At 32.8% G+C, this 23,005-nt stretch overlaps 1 protein-coding gene across 1 annotated transcript; it reads left to right on the forward strand.

Annotated features, from left to right (window-relative positions):
- Positions 1 to 10,467: 10,467 nt before the first annotated feature.
- On the forward strand, positions 10,468 to 22,633 carry LOC126879470 (toll-like receptor 3). The gene is made up of 2 exons (XM_050642495.1): positions 10,468 to 10,757; positions 19,546 to 22,633. The coding sequence occupies exons 1-2, from the start codon at positions 10,613 to 10,615 to the stop codon at positions 20,292 to 20,294; spliced, it is 894 nt and encodes a 297-aa protein (XP_050498452.1). The 5' UTR covers positions 10,468 to 10,612; the 3' UTR covers positions 20,295 to 22,633.
- The last annotated feature ends 372 nt before the right edge of the window (positions 22,634 to 23,005 follow it).

Here is a 23,005-nt window from a genome sequence, read left to right on the forward strand (position 1 = left end):
AAATGCCATAATGAAATAGCTTCAGAACAGCAATTTTTTACGAAAAAATAAAATTTTTGATCTTTAATAACTCAAAAAGTATTGATTTATGTTAATAACTTTATATATCAAATTTTGCTTAGAATTTGTCTCACTATCGATTTATGGAATTATTAAAAAAATAATTTTCATCCTCGAGAAGGGGTGGCATTCACCACCGCGGTAAAAGCGCAAGTTGGCATCATGTCACCTTTGTTCCTTGAGGTATCCTCTAGTAACTACTCACCAATTTTCATGAGAATTGATGGAGGTTCAACGATATCGGAGGTGAAAACCTTCAGTGACTGCACTAAGTGGATTGAAAGATATTTTCCCTAATTTTGACATTGCTTTGCACATTTACTTGTGCATCCCAGGTGCCAACGTGTCCGCTGAAAGGTCATTTTTGAAAATGTTAAGAATTAAAAATAATTTCTGATCAAGTATGACGCAAGAACGTGAATTTGTCGATTTTGTCAAGAAAAAAATTTTTTTTTGAAAAGTCTTTTTTAAAAAAAAGTCTCTGATGTGATCGAACTGGAATGACAATTTTTTCTGTTATAGGTCGTACACCATTTAAACGTTTAAAGGTTTAAATCCATTTATAGTGTTTTTGCAAATGTCTGCAATTTTTTTCGCAAAAATGGTTCATAGTTGAAGGGCGGCTACTAGAGAATTGCCTAGGGCGTCAATTGACCTAAACGCGGCTCTGATAACGAGAGACTTGTAAGACTGGTATGGGAGGAGATTCATACAGGCAAAAGACCACTCGGACGTCCCAGAATGCGATGGAGAGATAACATCCAACTAGATCTCCGAAAAATGAACATTCCATTTGACCATAGGTTGATGGAAGACCGAACGGGTTGGAGGAGAGTTGTACAGTCAGTCAGGACCCACCCAGGGTTGTAGCGCTACGTGATAATGATGGGAAAAAAGTCATGGGAAATGCAACACTACAGTTTATAGGAAGCTTATAAATTAGCATTTTAGATGTCGAATACCACTCATCTCAGCCGTTACTTCAACATAGTCAGTTTTGTAGCTAATTAATTCAATACGAGTATAGTATTTAATGAGTCTTTGATGGAAAGTGAGTGAGTTTTTGCTGGAAGGCTACATATTTTTAGAAAATTATTTAAATTCTAGCTTAAATGCCATCACATTCTCTCGCCTGCAAATGTTACGTAGTTCTATTATTTCGTCCATAGACTTAATTGACTCATTGAAAGAAATTTCAGTCATTTCAAAAGAATATATTACCTTTACCCACTTATATAGCTCAGAATGTTAACATAATAATACTTCAAGCTGATAAGCACGAACAAAGCAAGACGAAACTATTCAAAAATATAAGTTTCACAAAAATTACAATCGCCTAGTCCCAGGATGAGCTTTAACCTTCACCATCACGCAGAAATTCTATTAGACAGAAACTTCAAACTTAACCTTCAGAAGAAGACCCAATGTCAAAATAAGAAATTGAAGAGGAAGCAGAAACACTAATTATTCTTTAAAAGTCAAAGCAATGACAATGACATTAACTTTTTATTAATAAGGGAAGCTGTTATACATAGAGCTGGATCCCGCGTACCAAAAAAAAGTTGATTAATAGCAAGCTGAAAATGTGTTTATAGCTTAACGCTGTCTAGTCGGACAATCTTTGATGTGTGGGAACAGGGGAAGTTTTAATTGTGGAACAGGTTAAAAATTTGGAACGTCAGACTACGAAAACGTTCCATGTATTTTGTCGTACAGAACTTCCAATTGACTTATTACCATTTCATTAAACTCTCATGCAAAACTCAGACTGGTGTTTATCACCAACTAGGCATTTTAATCAGTGGAATACGAAGAACATATCAAATGACAGGAATCATGTTGGTTAGTAATAGCAGTCTGATTTTTGCATGAGAGTTTAATGAAAGGGTAACAAATCAATAGGGCTTTTCATCGACTGTAATTTGTTTCGAGCTTCTGTCATATGTTGTATAATCCGTGTATATTAATATTATACACGGATTGTATGACATATGACAGAAGTTCGAAACAAATGACTGTGAATGAAAAGCCCTATTGGATGTTCTGTCCGACAAAATGCATAGGACGTTTTCGTAATCTGACGATTCAAATTTTTAAACTGTTCCGCAATTAAAACTTCCCCTGTTCCAGTATTCCCGTACATCAAAGTTTGTCCGACTAGACACCGTTAAGCTATTAACAAATTTTCAGCTTGCTATTTATCAACTTTTTTTGGTACGCGGGATCCAGGCCCAGCAGTGATGAGCGCGCTGATAACCGGCTAAATAACGCAAAAGATGGAAAACGTAATACATTGTGAAGTAAAAAGAAATGAAACTAGTAGAGGTGGAAAATATCGATATAAACGTGTAAATTAACATTACATTACAAAGTTTCCTACCTTTAGACGTATGAGAGGAGTATGACAACTATCACTGTGACAGTAGAATTTTATAAGATACTCCTGTCACTGACGTTTAAAGGTGGGAAACTATGTAATATAACGTTAATTTATACGTTTATATCGATAATTTCCACCTCTACTAGTTTCATCTTTATCTTTTTTATTACACAATGTATTATGTTTTTCATCTTTTGCGATATTTTGCCGGTTATTAGCGCGCTCATCACTGTATAATAATGCCCCAGAATAACGTATGGAAGTGACACGTGGACACTGAACCAGCGTGAAAGCACAAAATTATTAGGCTTAGAACGAAAGATCCTCTTGACGATATTTGACCCTTGAAGGGACAAGATAACAGGAGAATGGAGACAAAGAGAGATAACCAGGAACTTCAAGCACTCTATAAAAATGAAAATATAGTACGATACATTAAGGCTAATCGTATAAGATGAGCAGCACATGTACTGCTATCGAATGATGAAAGAATATCTACTAAATACAACCTTCTAGGAAATACCCGATGGAGGAAGATCAGTTGGTCGCCCAAGAAAAAAATGAAAGATTTACGTAAGATGGAGGTACAACAATGGGAGATAATTGCAAGACCAGCAAGAGTGGTCAATAATAATAATAGTGGAGAACAAAATAATAAACGAGGTCGAGACTCACTTGGAGTTAGGTATAGAGTCAGGAAAGAAGAAAAAGAAGCTGTTATGTGAGTCACCTACTCCAAATTTAATCGTTCAATTTGCATAGAAACCGCTGACATGCAGAAAATCTTTGAACAGTTGTCTATATTTCACGAAAAATGCTTCTAAAAAGATGTAATTTAGTGATATTTGTAGCTGAATTTGTGAGGTTTCGAAACGTACTATGCTTTTTCTCATGAGGATCTTTCAGTGCGTCACAGTTTTTCGATTTCTTTCTAACGCATTAAATTGTATGTGACAGAAAAAAACGCACGTCGGTGATTACATTTCGTCGGTAACATTTATAACATTTTTTCTAGTTGTCAATAGATGGCGCTATAATCGAAAAAAAATTATTTACTAATTATATAATATATAATATCTACGAATATAATCTGTACAATTTATTTTTTTTTATAGCCTTTTTTCTATTCGAAATGTCGAATAAAGGCCTCTCCCATTTCTCGCCATTCATCTCTGTTGTGTGTGAGGCGTTTCCACATTGGTCCTGCGACTCTTCTGATGTCATCGCTCCAGCGCATTTGAGGTCTTCCTCTTGGTCTCTTCGCTTCGTACGGTCGCCAGTTTCCAACTTCCTTGCTCCATCTACCATTTTCGAGACGTTCGTTGTGTCCAGCCCATTTCCATTTTAATTTAGCCGCTTGTTCCACGGCATCCCTTACTTTTGTTTTGTTTCGGGTTGCTTCGTTTGTTTGCCGATCTATTAGTGAGATACCAAGCATCTGTCGTTCCATGGCTCTTTGAGTTTTTTTAATCTTGTCCATGTTCATTTTTGTGAATGTCCAGGTTTGAGCTCCGTAAGTGAGAACGGAAAGGATACAAGAATCGAACACTTTGGTTCGAAGGTATTGTGGTATCTTTTTGTCTTTTAGTATATATGAGAGTTTTCCGAATGCAGCCCATCCCATTTTTACTCGTCTGCTTATTTCGGTAGTTCGATTTTCTTTGTTTACCTTGATATTCTGACCTAGATATATATATATTCTTTTACATGTTCCACTTTTGTTCCTTGGATGGTTATCGTTGGTTGATCATCTTTGTTCGACATTAGCTTAGTTTTGCTCAAGTTCATTTTTAGTCCTTTTTTTAAGGATTCTCTATGAAGCTCATCGATCATCACCTTCAGTTCTTTCCAGCTGTCGGCTATTAGTACCACGTCATCTGCATATCTTAGGTGGTTTAAATACTTTCCATTTATCTAGAGTCCCTTTGTTTCCCAATTTAATGATTTAAAGATGTCTTCAAGTGCGGCAGTAAATAGTTTTGGAGATATGGTGTCTCCCTGTCTTACTCCTCGGTTGATTTTGATTGGCCTAGTTTTCATGTCGTTATCCATCGTGACTACCATTTCAGCATGTTTGTATATATTATGTATTAATATCCTATATCTAGAATCGATTCTGCTATTGACCAGTGCTTCCTCAATAGCCCATAATTCTATGCTGTCAAAAGCTTTTTCGTAATCTATAAATGCTAAGCAGATTGGTAAGTTGTACTCGTTAACTTTTTCCATTAGGATCTTTAGTGTGTGAAGATGGTCGCATGTACTGAAGCCTTTTCTAAAACCGGCTTGTTCTGCTGGTTGATATACATCGAATTTTGTTGTCAATCTATTTGTAATTATTTTTGTGAATGTTTTATAAAGTTGTGATAGTAGTGATATTGGACGATAATTTTTCAGATCTGTATTGTCACCTTTTTTGTGTATTAAGATTGTGTTAGCAGTATTCCATTCCTTTGGTATATTTCCTTCAAATAGGCATTTATTGAAAAGTATTTTTAGGTATCTGATAACTTCTTCACCGCCGTCTTTCAGCATTTCTGCCAGAATTCCATCGTTACCCGGTGCTTTATTTCTTTTCATTTCTTTAAGTGCATTTTCTATTTCTGCTTCGCTTATTTCGGGCATTAATTCAGAGTTTACGTTTGTTATTTGCTTTTTCAGATTTTGCTTTGAACAGTCGGGGGGATCGTTTTTTGAATGGTATAATTCAGTATAGAAGTTTTCAATTATCTTCGATATCTGAGCTTTGCTTGTTTCTAGTTGGCCTTGTTGATTTTTTATAGCTATAATATTTTTCTTGCCTAATTTCGGTTTGGTATATTTCAGACTTCGATTTTTCTCTATCACTTCTTCTATATGGTTTTCTTGCTGTTTTCTAATGTCGTCTTTTATCTGTTTTACTGAGTTAATTTTATTTATGCTGAGTTGTTCTAGATTCAGTGCTTGGGCGGTTTTTAATTTACTAGCATATTTTTCTTTATCGGCTTTTAGCTTTTCTGTATCTATTTGTGTCGTGTTCTTAAAGTTAGTTCTACGTTTGCTAAACCCAATTCTTAGTTTAGCTCTAACCATTATATGATCGCTTCCCAGAGAGACCGAATTTATTACTGTTACATCTTCTACGATATCTTTCTTGTTACACATGATGTAATCAATTTCGTTCCGTGTTTTTCCGTTTGGTGATAACCACGTCCACTTCCACTACAATTTATAAGACTATACAAATCAAAGAAAATACCATTTTATACATGCAATAAAGACAATTGATTTGTTTTTATGCCAAATTGCAAATAAAATGTGACAACTGTCAGATTTAACTAAAATGTCATGTTATAGAATAAATGTCATAAATGTGTATTATCACGGACTTACCTTTTTTTCTATCATTTGTGACGCACTGAAAAATGCTCATGAAAAGAAGCATATTTGTGTAATCGAAAAGAAGCAGTTTTAAATGTTTGAGATCGCTTTGTGATGTAAAAGTTAAAATTCAGCGTTTTTAGGCATACGTATTTCAAATATTTGTTGCCGAAACTTAAAATCAAAATTTCATATTTAAATGATAAGTGTGATGAGGTGTGAGGTGCATGAGTTTTAAAAAGTAGGCTCTAATAATGTTAATTCCACAGCGACCGGCCAATGGAAGTGATAAATTTGATGGATCTCATGAGAATCGGGAAAAATGGCAAAATCGGTTTAAAAACATTTATTTAGCAGCTTTATAGAAACTAACTTCATTTGCGGCGCAAAACGCAAAAATTACATACGAAAGCTGCACTTCTCGCCTTTAAAGCCAACTTTGATTGTTGTTGATAAGGCACTATGTTTAAAAGATATCGAATTATTACCGTTGAGTTAATACAAATTTTATTTAAAAAATTGATTTCGCGCGCGAAACTGACATTCAAAATCACCTGTTGCTTATTAAGTGCTGTTTCTGAGAGGGCGGTTCCTTCTATTACATAAATATCTTACGGCCGGACTATTACACGGAATTTATATAGAAAACATTGTATCTTGTTAATATTGCGTTCGAGTGTAGAAAAAGAAACACTAAATAAAATTTATACAAATATATTTTTAAATATAAAATTTTTTTATTTTTTAGTTGATGACAGCCTTGGGTGATATTTCTCTCTCTTATTTAGTTGGCACAGTAGTTTGTTTAATGTTCGAGATGCCCATGTCCACTCTACAAAAATTAATAATGCCTAAGTGAATAAAACAACGATTACTGACTTTTCTCAAAACGTTAAGTCGAGTGAATAATAAAAAGTCAGTGAATAAAAAAAAATCAAGTATTTGCCCTATTTGGCATAAATTTATAAAATATTGTTTGTTTTTAAAATTACAAATAAAATAGGCATTAACCTTCGGAGTACGAAGACTGGGTCAAGCGTGACCCGAAATTCAGTTATTTCTTAATATTTTATGAAATAATTTTTTTACAAATCCGATTGATCGGAAGTTCTCCTTATTTGTTTCAATCTATTTTTTCGTATATAATTCGTGAACATGCAAATTACAGTTTTTCGTCTACGTAACATCTATGTTGCCGGGTCAGTCCTGACCCGGTCTTCGGATTTCGAAGAATATTTTCAATATGTTTGTAGGTACACGTAAATCGCAGCCGTCTCTGTTTACGAGTATACGTACAGTGGAACCCCGATAAGTTGGCCTCCGATAACCGGAAGTCCGGCTAGCCCGAACCGATTTTCATCAGACAAAACAAACATTTTTTCACTTTGACCAAGTTTTTTACCAAGAAATAAACAATACTGACTGTATACAACTGTATTGTCGAAGCGAAGATCGGTGGAATATGCGCATTTTATCAATGAAATTCGATATTTTTAAGATATTCCAGAAGCCACTATAGATAAAATGTTTTAACGGCCTATTAATCATTCATAATTACTCAACGGATATTAGTACAGTTAAAATAATTAAGACGATAACCGGACAACATTGATTTAATGAGTAAAATTTAGTTTTTTTTATTTTAATTACAAAAAAAGCAAGCCCATTAGCAGAACCCAATTAAAAATTATTTTGCACATCATATTTGAAACATTATTTGGTTGAAAAATCTCATTTTTGTTGGCAAAAAAAATATATTAATTTGTTTGGACTAAACTAACGTTGTGCTTATCTTAAAAAGGATATGTTAGTATCAACATTCGCACAGTGTTGCCAAACTGAATTTTGTTATTTTGGGTGTAAATTTTTTCCACGGATCTCCGAGGGTACTATACGTAATTTAGATGTATTGTGCATATTTTATGTACTTCATGTTTTTGCAATTATAATGGAGTTTATCTGTAAGTATACCGTGTTTTATTAATTTTTACTATATTCTCCGGTTAACTCGGATTTTCGATAACTCGGATCGGCCGCAGTCTCGATTAATCCGACTTATCGAGGTTCCACTGTATTCAAATATATGGCCGGAGCAAACTTACCTATGCTCGTTTTCTGTAAGGTCTTAAAATCTGGCCGCCGGAGCGAACTAGTATATGCCCATAAGTAACCATCTTAAAAAATTTAAATACAATAATTTAGGATTTTCTTCGTTTTTTGTTGAATTTCGTTTTTTCGTTTTTTGTTGAATACTGTTTAATAATACTGACTATTTAAAACATCCTTATAAATAAAATGAGAATGGGTCACGCTTGACCCATCATCGTAATCTAAGTAAGTCAAATAATCTCCGTACTCCGAAGGTTAAAATCAATCGTTTTTTAACTAATTTTGGCCACAGTATGAGTAAATATTACTAACTTCGTAGGTATAGTGTATAGACCTTAAAAAAATTAAAATACCGATCTTAACAAATTCGTACAGTGTGCTGAAATAAGTGTTACCTTCCCCCCTAAAACTCTCATTTAAAAATACTCGCACAGGTCGATTTTTAAAATAATCATAGTATATTATATAGTATCAATGTTTCGAACTTTACGCGATCCTTCTTCATATGATAGTCATAACTTTGATTTTTTTATAAATGGGAAAGTACATATCATGTGATACCTCATTTAAAAGTTTTGAAGTACTGATTACAAAATGTATAATACTTGCGCAAAATTTCGGTCCAATGCTATTGAAATGCATTAATTTTTTTCGAATCCTGAGAAAACTAATAATGAGTATTTTTGAAAAATTTTAACGCAGAATGAAAGATTACATCATTACCGAGGGCCGAAAGTTCTTTAGAATAAACAAAAAAGTTTTTTTAATGGTATATTTGAAATTAAAAATCATAATAAATTTTCTCTTCGTTTTCACCTCCATAACTTATTAAAATAAACATAGAAGTTTTAGGGACTTTCGGAAGGTAATAATGTAATTTCATTCTGCGTTTAAATTTTTCAAAAATTCCTATTAGTTTTCTCATGATTAAAAAAAATGCATTTAAAAAGCATTGGACCGAAATTTTGCGCAAGTATTATACATTTTTGCAATCAGTATTTCAAAAGCTTTTAAATTGAGGTGTCACATGATGTACTTTCAAAGTTATGATTGGCACCTGAAGAGGGATCGTGTAAAGTTCGAAACATTGATGCTATAATGTACTATGATTATTTTAAAAATTGACCTGTCCGAGTGTTTTGATTATGTGCTAAAAATAAATAAGTTAATATGGGGGGTAACACTTATTCCAGCTCACTGTATAAAACCTTCACCGTGTAGGTTTTATTATCAAAAATATATGTATAGATCACGGTAGACATGTACAGACACAAAATTGTAGCAAATCTTAAAATATTTTAAAAACCAACGTATCTTGTGTTGCCTATCTTAGATTATTAGCAGCTGCATAGCCACCTTTTACTTAACAAGCCATGAAGTTGAAATTTGGCAACATCTATTGGTAGACCGATTAATTCTGACAGTTCTTTGTTGTTTAATTTTCACTGTATTTACAGAGAAACTGAAATATTTTACAATATTTCGTGCTCCAAATTATAAAGAACATTAAAAGGTATGTTATTAAGATGATTTTAGTTCAATATAATATATTTTTATATAAACTTGCGTGCATATAGAAATCCGTTCCCTTAAAAATGTTGTCATTTTTATTGTCTTATATTTCCTAAGCCTGTTGGCAGATTTAAGTGATTTTTTTAATATGTTATAGCCTAATTCTTTTACAATACCGCTGTAATAATATTGTTGCTAACCAGTTAAATTTTTATGGTGTACTGGGCATTTATAAAATACTGAAATTAAAACCCAACTATAGACTCCGGTTTTCTTAATAACATTGTTTTTTTGATTAATTCGCTTATGTTTAACAACTAGATTTGTTCTTTATCAATTCAGGGTGTTTCTAAATAAGTGCGACAAACTTTAAGTAGAAAGGAACAAAATGCAAAATTTTGACGCTTGTATTTTAAATGTAATCATTTTTTTCGAATCCTGAGAAAACTAATAAATATTTTTGAAAAATTTAAACGCAGAATGAAAGATTACTTTATTACCGAGGGCCGAAAGTCCCTTAGAATGAACAAAAAGTTTTTTTTAATGACATATATTTGAAACTAAAAATCACACTAAATTTTCTTAGTTTTTCACCCCTGTAACTTATTAAAATAAACATAGAAGTTTTCAGGAACTTTCGGTCCTAACGTAGTCTTTCATTTTGCGTTTAAATTTTTGAAAAATACTTAATAGTTTTCTTAGGATTCGAAAAAAATGAATCCCATTTATATTCTTGTTATTGGTTTTTTTGTATAATAAACGTTACTTACAAGGAATTACTTTTAATATTATTTTGTACAAACTTCTAATTAATAATATTTTCTTGTTCGACTCAAAAAATACTATAAATTTTACCAGAATTTGTACTTTAAAATCGTAGTTTCTAAAGCGGTAGTCCGAAAGTCAGACTACCGACGTCATCAATTGCGACGTTGCCTTTTTCTCTTCATGGCTTGTAAAGTAAAGGTGGCTATGGCACAAGGTTAATAGATTAGGGCGACCCCTATCTATGAACCTTGGCTATGGCAGCTGTCAAGAACAGTGGATGTTTTCCCATGGTTTTCCCTGGGATGTTTTCTTTTCTTTACCTTGACAGCTTGACACTGACAGTGACAGCAAGTGACACTAGCGACAGTCACAATAACATTTAATTTTGAAATAAAAGTGTAATTTTAATAAAAACTTATTTCAATGGAGCCTTCAACTTTTTGCGGTGCTTGTGACACCCACGTTTGGTATGAAAATCATGAATTGAAAGCAGGAGAACAAATTAAACTTTTTGGTATTGATGGTGAAGATACAAGAACCCTTTGGTTGGATATGAGGAATTGTTCAGGTATGCATTTTCACATAATATAATTATACAATCTTAATACATTATTAGGTAATTCGATGTTAAAAATAAATATCGATAAACTATATTTCTGTTGTCATCCTCCCTAGTAATCTTATGACGAGACTTCTTTTAACTAATTCGAAGTTTTTTATGTTACATTGTTAATAGCTTTTTGTAACAATCATCCACACATACAGTTGAGTCCCTGAATCTTTACCCGTGCGTCATCATTTAAAGCATACGAAATAAGTCGATGGTAAGTCGGAAATTGAAATTTACCAGAGGCAACAGCAAGTCACTTGTGGTTGCGTTTAGTATATTTCAATTTCCGACTTATCATCGACTTATTATTTCGTATGCTTTAAATGATGACGCACGGGTAAAGATTCAGGGACTCAACTGTAACCACAATCGACTGGTTTGAGGTTGTGAGCTCATACTTATATCTGGGATCGTTGATCACAAACACAGGGTCCCTACAGGAAGAAATAAAACGTAGATGTGAACTAGCAAAAGTTGCCACAGCAAAAATGACCACAATATGGAAGGACTGTCAAATTTGAAGAGCGTTAAAGATGAGGTTGATCAACTGCTTAATATTCCCAATCCTGACCTACGGATGTGAATCTTAGACCCTGATACAATCGGAAAGAAGAAAGATAGATGCCACTGAAATGTTCTGTTGTAGACAAATGCTATGAATTTCTTGGACCGACTGTAGGACAAACAATTTAATTTTAAGAGAGCTAAAAGTTAGCCAACTAGTCTCCAGTAAAGTCCATCTCCAACAATTAAAATACTTTGGACATGTTATGGGAGCAAACACAGAAAACATGGAAAGACTCATTATACAAGGAAAGGTGGAAGGCCGAAGATCACGAGGAAGATCCCAACAAGATGGATCAATCAAATTACAGAAATATGCAAAAGACCTATGCATGAGTTAAAGAAATGACCAGAGACAGAGATCTTTGGAGACGGACAATACACGACATCACATCAACCACTACACTCCTCCCACCAAGAGGGAGAGTAACATTTAACCCAGCACCTGCCACGTGGCTTTGCAAGGCGCCAACTGCCTTGTGAATTGCTCAAAGCACCCCTTTAAGATTTTCTGTGATCCACTTGTTTAAAAAACAAAATAATGTGTTGAGTAACACAAGAATATAAAAAAACATGTTTTATTAACTTATTAGCCACTAATATGTTATAAAAGTTAAAAAATAAAATGAAAAAGGTGTTATGTGCAAATTAGCAAGTGCCAAGCCATAATAAGTAAATGAAGTCAAGTAAAATATCAAAAAATTAAGATTTAGTGAGTATAGAGTCTATATTAATAATTTAAATCAGTTATTTCAACAAAAAATGTAAACTTGACCTGTTTATCAAAAATACGAAAAAAAACTTAAAACTTAAAGTGCCAGATGATGACATCCCAATTCGACTTTAGAGCTATAAGTTCAGAATGACACTAAATAACCACTTCAAACACTAACACATCTATGCTATATAATATTATAGAAAGCTACTATGACGCACAGCATGGTTACCAAACTTGAAATACCAAATATTTGATAAAAATGTGTTATGGGGTGCTGGTAGCACCCCACGTGGCAGGTGCCGGGTTAAAGCAAACAGACACCTCTTCATTTTTGACATATTTAATAAATTATAGATCTAGGTATTTGTTATAGTCAAAGGTTGATATGTAGTCTGCTCCAGTATGAAATTTTTGGCCTTTGACTGAAGTATTTTTAGTCAAACCCAGAAGTTCCTAACTTTTCAATCAAATGTTGAAAGAAAAATAGTCTGTTTCAAGCTTTGCTTAGACGATCCTAGAAGTCACTGACAGACTCAGTCAAGCTTTGATCTGTACTGTACTTGTAACATATTTAAACATATTTATGCATCTTCTTTTGTGGTGTGTAGATCCTATAAATTACTTTATCAGACATTTCATGTTTTTACTTTGAGCATGTGGGTGTGTAAGATTAAAGATGATTGTTTCAAACAGTGTTGTTACTGAAACATGGATAAACAAGCTTTAAAAGTAAAGTTTAAAGAGAGAATTACTAACAATGTACTCTATCCAAGATGAGCCACAAAATGTATTAAAACCATTACTGGATTAAAACACTTTGGACACATTTTGGCCCAACACACCTATCATCGCCAACTACAGGAACAACAAACCAAACAGAAAGGAGAAAGAATCAGTTTGGCTCGGTCCAATTAAAATACAACATACACATTAAAAATAATTAATTAAAATTCTACTCTTTCACATTTTGTGATTCTGAAATTATAATTGATGGAAAAATGATTTAAGAAAGTACTCTTGTGGAGAATCCATCTTGTAAATAATACAAGCTCGCTCTGAAATATTCACAAGCTGGATTCTTCACAAGAGTACTTACTTAAATCATTTTTCCATCAATTATAATTTTAAAATCACAAAATGTGAAGTAGTACAATTTTATCTAACAATAAAACACTGAAAACGTTTGTTTTCTATACTTCCACAAAATTTATTATAACTAAGTGACTACAGCTGTTTCGGCGGAGTGCCTTTCTCAAGTGATGTAGTTTACAATGTGTTTGCCTTTTTAAGTCTTCAACTGAAGAGGTTGAGGAGTGGGGAGCTGTTTGTCTCGAGTTGGTCATTCAGAATTATATCTGTATTTTTCAGTTTATTAATTTCCATAGATTCTAAAAAAGATAGCTTAAGGCCTTTATTTTGAATATGTAGAATTTGAAACTCTTCATTGAAAGAATGATTATGATCTAGAAGGTGAAGTGCGTATGTAAAAGTGTCTGTTTTTCTATTGTTGAATGCCCTTTTGTGTTCTGCTATCCGTTTGTCAAAAGTTCTGCCAGTTTGACCGATGTATGTTTTCGGACAGTCACCACAAGTTAGTTTGTACACACCACTCTGTAGTTGCTTTCTCCTTCGGCTTTTATTGTTCTTAATATATTTGCTTAAGTTGTTGTTAGTTCTGAAAGCAGGTGTTATTCCTTTCTTTTTGATGTATCATGCTGTTGTTGTTGTTATCTTGCCAGTATATGTGAGAGAGCAGAAGGTACTGGGTTCTTTCTGTGGTGGTGGATACACTAATTTCAGGGCTTTCTTATGGAGTTTTTGGTTTAAAATTTTGTTAACTGTTTGTTCGTTATAGCCGTTGTTCACTGCTATTTGTTTAATGATGTTTAGTTCTATCTCGAAGTTATTTTTTGTCATGGGAATTTCTGTCAGGCTATGTATCATGCTATGGTAGGCTGCTAATTTGTGTTGTGTAGGATGGGATAATGAATTGTGTATAGTTATGTCAGTATGGGTAGGTTTATGATATACGGAGAACTTATGTTTGTTGTGTAGTCTGGAAATCGTTACATCTAGAAAGTTTATGGAGTTATTCTGTTCTGTTTCTATTGTAAACTCAATATTATTATGAAGTGAATTAATATATGATAGAAATTGGTCAAGTTGTCTGTTAGTTCCTGTAAAGCATACTAGTATATCATCCACGTATCTCCACCAATATAAGAACTGTTTAAATACGGGATGTTTAGAAATTGTTGTTTCAAGTTGGTTCATAAATATATCTGATAGCAATTGGCTTAGAGGATTACCCATAATAAGTCCTGCACTGTTGTTTGTGTATATTTGATTATTGAATTCAAAATAGTCTTGATTTATGCAAATTTCAAGAAGGTGTAAAATTTCAGATGCAATGATCGGATTTGTACTATTATGGTCTAAAAGATTCTTAACTAAAACAAAAGTTTCTGTAGGAGGAACACTAGGAAAAAGATTTTTTACGTCAAATGAAATTAGTCTGGAGTTGTTGGGCAATTGAAAATGTTGTATTTTATTAACTAGTTCTTGGTATGAACCAACTTGAAACAACAATTTCTAAACATCCCGTATTTAAACAGTTCTTATATTGGTGGAGATACGTGGATGATATACTAGTATGCTTTACAGGAACTAACAGACAACTTGACCAATTTCTATCATATATTAATTCACTTCATAATAACATTGAGTTTACAATAGAAACAGAACAGAATAACTCCATAAACTTTCTAGATGTAACGATTTCCAGACTACACAACAAACATTAGTTCTCTGTATATCATAAACCTACCCATACTGACACAACTATACACAATTCATCATCCCATCCTACACAACACAAATTAGCAGCGTACCATAGCATGATACATAGACTGACAGAAATTCCCATGACAAAAAATAACTTCGAGATAGAACTAAACATCATTAAACAAATAGCAGTAAATAACGGCTATAACGAACAAACACTTAACAAAATTTTAAACCAAAAACTCTATAAGAAAGCCCTGAAATTAGTGTATCCACCACCACAGAAAGAACCCAGTACCTTCTGCTCTCTCACATATACTGTCAAGATAACAACAACAATAGCCTGATACATCAAAAAGAAAGGAATAACACCTGCTTTCAGAACTAATAACAACTTAAGCAAATATATTAAGAACAATAAAAGCCGAAAGAGAAAGCAACTACAGAGTGGTGTGTACAAACTAACTTGTGGTGACTGTCCGAAAACGTACATCGGTCAAACTGGCAGAACTTTTGACAAACGGATAGCAGAACACAAAAGGGCATTCAACAATAGAAAAACAGACACTTCTACATACGCACTTCACCTTCTAGATCATAATCATTCTTTCAATGAAGAGTTTCAAATTCTACATATTCAAAATAAAGGCCTTAAGCTATCTTTTTTAGAATCTATGGAAATTAATAAACTGAAAAATACAGATATAATTCTGAATGACCAACTCGAGACAAACAGCTCCCCACTCCTCAACCTCTTCAGTTGAAGACTTAAAAAGGCAAACACATTGTAAACTACATCAATTGAGAAAGGCACTCCGCCGAAACAGCTGTAGTCACTTAGTTATAATAAATTTTGTGGAAGTATAGAAAACAAACGTTTTCAGTGTTTTATTGTTAGATAAAATGAACTTCCATCAAGTAACGGTCGAATCCATCAATTATTAGTACAATTTTGATTCATTTTTAATGTGTATGTTGTATTTTAACTGGACCAAGCCAAACTGATTCTTTCTCCTTCCTGTAGTTGCTGATGATGGCTTGTGTTGTGCCGAAACGCATCCACAGTGTTTCAATCTTATAACGTTTTTAATAAATTTTGTGGTTCATCTTAGAGAGAGTACAGTATTACCTCTAGCAGACCACATTTGTGAAGATCTTTTCCTAGAAAACTACTTATTTAAATAAAGATATGTAAGTGTTCATTTCATATACATAAGAACTAAAAAGAAGTTTGAGCAGAATATCTGTGAGGTAGACTCAGCTAGACGTTCAGTTGTCTCTAAGAGAAAGCAGTGCAGAAGATTCTAAATTTAGGGGACAAGACTTTATAAAATGCTACTGCAATAACAAACGCTCTTCAAAACCATATACAGTAAAACCTGTGTTAACGGCCACCTGTCAAAACCGGAAACCTGAACTAGCCGGCCAGTTTCAAAGTTCCCCAAACCAAAATTTGTGGACTACAAAACCTGGTATTAGCGGCCACCTTTTTATATCGGCCAATAGTTCTGTCATTTTTAGTGACCGTTATTGACAGGTTTTACTGTAAATGTAAATATCTAACGTAATATGCAAATCTAAATGTCATAATGTTTCACCATGCGAGAATAAAGACTATTTTTTTATTTTAATTGCAATATAAAAACAATAAACATTCAAATTAAAAAATGAGGTTTTATTTAACCTAATCTAACAAATTATGACATGTTAATACCTGATTAGAGTTTGACTGGTCAAACCCCGATTTAATGAAATTAAGTTTCGACATTTGTCTTGCCAAATTAGTCTCTCCTAGGTTTGACAACAGATTTTCCTTTATATATTATTTACACTAACCTTGCAACACACTAAAATAAAATAGATAGGGTCACCTAGGTTTAGTGTGACGTAGAAATATGCAAATTTGATTTTAAAATAAAAAAAATATATTTGTTTTTAATTGAACGGTTTCAGATTTTTAATGAAGACTTTCTGGGTAATTGTCACAATCATTGAACAGTGAATAGGCATGTTGCATTTTTAAAATTACTTCTACATTATGTTTTATTTAACCCGGGAGTAGTCGCGCTCACTTCTGTAACGTGAATAGTCGCGTGTTAGATTCTATCTCACAATACGAATTTACAACAAATTTTTATTTTATAGTATTTTTATTTACTTATGTTATAAATATTATTTCTAACAATTATTAAAGCTAATTGGCTCTCCCCCAAGCCATAAATTCCACAAAAAGAAGAAGAAGAAAAAAAATTCCTACGCATTACTACACCCTTCCTCGAGGCACTTACGAAATTTTTTCAAAATTGCAAAATTTTTCATCAAGTTATCGCGAAAAAGGATAAAATGTGAGATTCTATCTAACGGCGCGACTACTCGCGGGTTAAGAGGGTAAGGTGTCACATTATCCCTTCATTATGGGGTTACTGTGATTAGGATTGGGGATAGTGTGACAACTAGCTTTTTTTGTTTTTTAAAAGCACCTAGGATTGAGTGTGCCTTGGTGTGACAAAGAAAGACATTACAAAAATATTGTAATAACTTTTGTAATAAAAGTGAAATTTCTTATTTAAAACACCAATTTTTTTATTAAACGTAGGTATTTTATTGAGAACCTTTTCTTATTTTACAAATTCAGTAACATCTAACATTCAAAAACATCAACTTTTCCATTAAAAGTACATATACCGAATTCTTTCACCATTAACGGATAATATCAGATCCATCAATATTCCTATAATCTGAGACATTCTAATAAATGAACTGTCTTTTTCATTAACATCAAATCTCTTTTTATCCTTATCAACACTTCTATTTCATCTATAGCGTCATCAAAGTTTTCAATTACACATACATACCTATAAGCAGTTCTACCACGTTTCCCACCCATAAAAGCTGCAACTATAAAAGAGCCTTGTTTAATATCTTCCTCGTTTACAGGTTTTAGTGTCTCAGTTTCCTCTAAGAATTCCTCTTCTGCTTCGTCACTTTTCCCTAAAGACATATCTTCTATCTCCTCATCACTATCTGATTCATCTTTCTTTGACTTTTTCTTGATTGGTTTTGGACAGGTTTTCTGTTTTCCTTTAATGGACTCAGCCTTTTTGTCTTTAAAGAACTGATGTAGGTATTCCTCCTTTGTTATTATTTCTGCAGTATCAATTCTTCGTTTAACTTTCTTTTTTACGCTAGTTTGAACTATCTTTTCCAGAAGCATACGCTCAAACACTTTCTCTGGTGTTTCTTGCCCAACAGAAAGTTCGGTGATTTGACACCCTTGTAATGGACTGAAGGATTGGCCAGTGATTTGATGCTCTTTTAATAGAGTGATAGATGATGAACCAGCGATCCATTGCTCTTCTGATGAACGGTTGCAAGTTACTATCAACCATAACCTGATCAAACTAAGGTAGTAAGTGGTGATAGTAAAACATGTCACACTATACCCATGTTTCACTGTCACAGAAACCCCACAGTGTGAAAATCTGTGGGGTTACTGTGACATGCCTAAAAAAATAATAGATACAGACAATTATACTTTTAAAATAAGTTTAAATGTTTAATATAAGTGATGAAATGCCATGCAGAGAAAAAATCATAATTAAATACAAATAATTTTGAAGAAATTCAAAATTTGGACTAAAGTTGGATTTATAGTTTGACGTAGCGTAGACGTAGACGCAACGGAGACGGAAGAAACGGACTGGAAACGTAAGAAAATAATATGCCAATTTATAATTCGACGTAGCGGAATTTTTGCGCATGAGTAGAAAGAATTACTTAATTCAACAACATAGCCTATGCTATAAATTATACATTATACGAACCGTAAACAAACTTTGTGTTTATTTATTTATACTATTATTTATTATAATATATAGGTATCCGTTTTGGTGTTACATGGATTAGGAAATACACGAAGGTGTGCTCCTTAGTGCCGTGGTATTTCCAACTATTTTGTTTCATTTCCTAGTCTTTAAAATGTTTAATGTTTATTGGATTTACCTATCGTATATGTGTGGATAACCCAGAATTAGACTAATAAACAACTCATATATTTATCTGAAATATTGAAACTACACCATGATATATTTTTATTAAATTAATAACTTAATTGTAACAAATAATTAACAAAATTCGAATATGTTAATAAACACCTTAACCTTACAAAATGGATGAGGGCGTGTCCACTTTGGGCTTTGGGTGACAGAACAAAATTCTTGATTTTGATTGGCCAGACATAAGAAACGCACTGTAAAAGATGAAAGTTGGTGAACTCTTCCGTTACGTTACGTTTCTCTTACGTTCCGTCAGGCGCTTGCGTTCATTTATAAACAACAGTACACAAAACTCGGTGTTGAACTTTTCCAGTGCGTCTACGTTACGTCTACGTCTACGCTACGTCAAACTATAAATCCAACTTAATATATCTGAATTTCAAATTCGAATTAAAATACATACATAAATAAATACTATGATTTTAACCTAAAAAACAGAAGAGGCTGAAACATTTTTTTTAAATAATCTGTTGAAATTCAATAGAAGTGTAATATAACATCATATGTAATATAAAAGCACAATATAAATTAGTATTTAATGTTGTCACACTAACACCGCTGTCACACTAACCCTAGGTGACCGGTGACCCTACATTTAAGATCATTTTTACAACATTGTTTACAGGTACCTTGGATTCAGCTTCATTCTCATTGCTGCCAAACATTGAATATCTCAGCATGACTAAATGCAACATAGAAAGTTGTTCAGAAGCGTTTTCAGCGTTAGAAAAACTGACTTCACTGGACTTTAACAAAACTTCTTTTCCTCTTGAAGCAGAAACATTTAAAGATAATAAGGGAATAACAAATTTATATCTAAATGGAGTAGAAAATCCAAAATCTTCATGTTTTCAGCATTTAGATAAATTAGAAACTCTGACATTTGAATCAAGTACTTTTGATATCATAAATTCTGATACATTTGCAGGCTTGATTTCATTAAAAAATTTGACTTTAGAACATTGTAAAATTGGCTCTATTGATGTTGATGCACTTTGTAATTTAAACTGTTTAGAAGGTATCAATATTAGAGACAGTGAAATATCTGAGGTAAACTTGGATACTTTTGCTAAACTAGAAAATATTAAATTTCTTTCACTCCATCATAACAATATTCAATCTGATGTAAATTACAACGTTTTTGAGCAACTTAAAGCACTTGATACTATTCACTTTGATACTAGTATCTATAATACTTTAAATTTTGATAACTTTCCATCTTTGCACAATGTTAGAATTGGATACAAAGATGACGGGGATGAACCAGATGTAGAACAGTTAATCGCAAAATTAAATGCCAAAGACATAAAAACTGAATATATTTTTTGTGGAACAGTAGATTGTGACAGTGATGATATGGAACAATGTTGCTGAATGTATTAGAATACTCTAATTTGATGGAAAAATTGAACCAGACAAAATTGTTTCTTTAGTGAAATCGATGAGAATGCAGAAGTATGCACTAACAATATTTATTGGAACCTTGAATTAATTGAAGGCTTTTAGAATACCAGAAAATTACCGTAGATAGCCCAAAATATGCATTTCAAAAAAATCTATGAGCACCAAAGCACTAAAATATAAATATACCATGGGCCAGGACTGTTTCTTGGCTGATCTAAGTCCACAGAATTTCAGAGTGTTCATGAATGTTCATGTATTGTGACCCTCTGAATTCGAATTTTAAACTTGCTTTTGCGTCGGAAGTGACGGGGATTTGTTATAAACAATTAATTTAATTGTTTAAAGATTAAATGATATAATTCGTAAACTAAACAAATATAAATAATTTTTACAAAATGATGTTTGGTAAACCTTGATCCAATGATTTGAACCAAAATGTTGCAAAATTACATTAATTATTGTGTCTCATAATGAAGATAACAATTTTTATATTATAGAAGATAATGACAGTATAATAAATCTGATACATCGTGCAATAAAATCATATAAAATTAAACAATATTGATTGTGGTATTATTTTTTTGTTAATTTAACACGTTCGGTGCCCATATATGACGCACCAGTAGCGTCACGAAGGTTTTATCAAAGGTACCGAAGACGCATAAGTGGCGTCAGTAGTAGTACTGTGTTACTAAAAGAGAGATTTAAGTACGTGATACCAGCCAAGTGGCGCTTCTTCAAGATTGGCACCGAACGTGTTAAATAACTTTTATAAACTTTTCAAATGTAGCCCCCTGAGGCACATGCCCCGATAGTCTGCAGTTCCAGGCTTGTCCTGCAAACCCTTGGTTATGTTAAAAAATTGGATATTATAAATCTACACACCCCCACAAATTTACCTACCGGTAATTCTTTATATAGTGCTACACGAGTATGCTGTCTACATCGAGGGTGTGATCTACCGGAAGGATTTGCACAAAATAATAAATTGCATGATTATGATATCCGTTCCAGATGTGTTGTTGATAATCAAGACTTAACTAATTTTTGTAAATCTACCAGGCCATTTTATTTGAAAAGATGGGTTGATATTTGCGCGCATCGTAGGAAAAGATAACGGTGTTATTTGCATAGTAAAGAAACTAAATTTGGATAAAGTTTATTGTATATTCCTAAATAGCAGTAATATAAATGTTTAATAGTAGTTAACAATAAACATTTCGCCTGCAAAGGTGCATTTCATTATTATATGCAAACCCTTCTGAGAAAAGCAACAGTATTCGCGGTGTGCAAGTACTTGGAAAGGGAAACGAGAAACGACCGTGCGCGAGTCGCGGAGAAATATTGCATCTATCTTAAATAATTCATATTGTCAATTGAAATTGTCAAATTGACGTATATTTCATACCTTCTGTCATTGACGCAGAAAAATTATATATTGCTCCACAATATTAATATGATATGCAATTATTATATAAAGGTAAATTTAATTAATTGTATTTTGCTTGCAGTACTGCATTTTAATAACTGATTTTATTTATTACATACAATTGTTTACGTTTGCTAAACATAACCTGCATCTTATTTTTTCTTCTTATTATTTTTTTGGACTATGGTCTTGACAATTATCCAGCAACCAGGACTAATATAATTGGCCAATATAATTAAAAGTGCGAATAAAAGTACAGAGCGTAGAAATAGAGGTCGCTTTGCCGAACTTGCACGGTCCCAATACATACATACTACATACTACAAAATAGCACATTTATACAGTACCAACAACAACAATCTCAAAGTGAATGAAACGCATAAGTAAGAAGAATTTTCTTGTTTTAATTTTACAAATTAATACTTTGTCATATCATCTTGCTATTTTACTTGGAAATAAGCCAAAAAATTGGCTTTCCAACTAAAATAGCAAATTGATATGACAAATTAAATTATTAGTAAAAAAATGGTTGGTTGTCATTTTTGATAAATCATTATTATTAAGAGTTAATTTAAAATAATAAATAGTATAGTATAAATAAATTTAAATAAAATTAAAATAATAATTCTTATGATCTACGCGTTTTATTCACTTTGTAAAGTTCTTTTGGTCGGCATCATCTTATACACTGCATCCCTCGATAGACCGCAAGGTATAGTAGAAACGAGACGGTATACTTCATACTATAGTAGCACTCTTTATGTTGGTAATATATAAATTTCACAATATATCAAGCTCTAATTTTTTTTAGTTACCTATATTAAGTAATTTATAGTAATATAATATAATCAATTGTTAAAAATAAATGAATAAAAAATGTTACATGTTTATATATTTTCTGTCCCTTTCTTTAGTGCATACGCATACAGAGCGTTTACTTTGTAATTAGATATACCACATTGAAGGAAGAGCTAAAATCGGCGAGATTGCTTATTATTCCACTACAGTATCGATGTTTAGGTAATCGTCCATCGGCTGGTTCAAACAAATAATAAAATTTAAGTTCGGAAATTACTCATTTACAAGGAGTAGGTAACGTAATACCATTGTTAAATTACCGGCAGTGGTTATCTACATTAGTTGCTTATTGCTTACTATTCCTCGTTCAGTGCTCCCCTCTCTTTAACTTTGGAACCACATGAACGCTCAGCAACAGTAAGAGTCCATTTACATGAGAGGCGCTTAACGCGCG

Source organism: Diabrotica virgifera, chromosome 1 (genome assembly GCF_917563875.1).
Source record: "Diabrotica virgifera virgifera chromosome 1, PGI_DIABVI_V3a".
NCBI lineage: Eukaryota > Metazoa > Arthropoda > Insecta > Coleoptera > Chrysomelidae > Diabrotica > Diabrotica virgifera.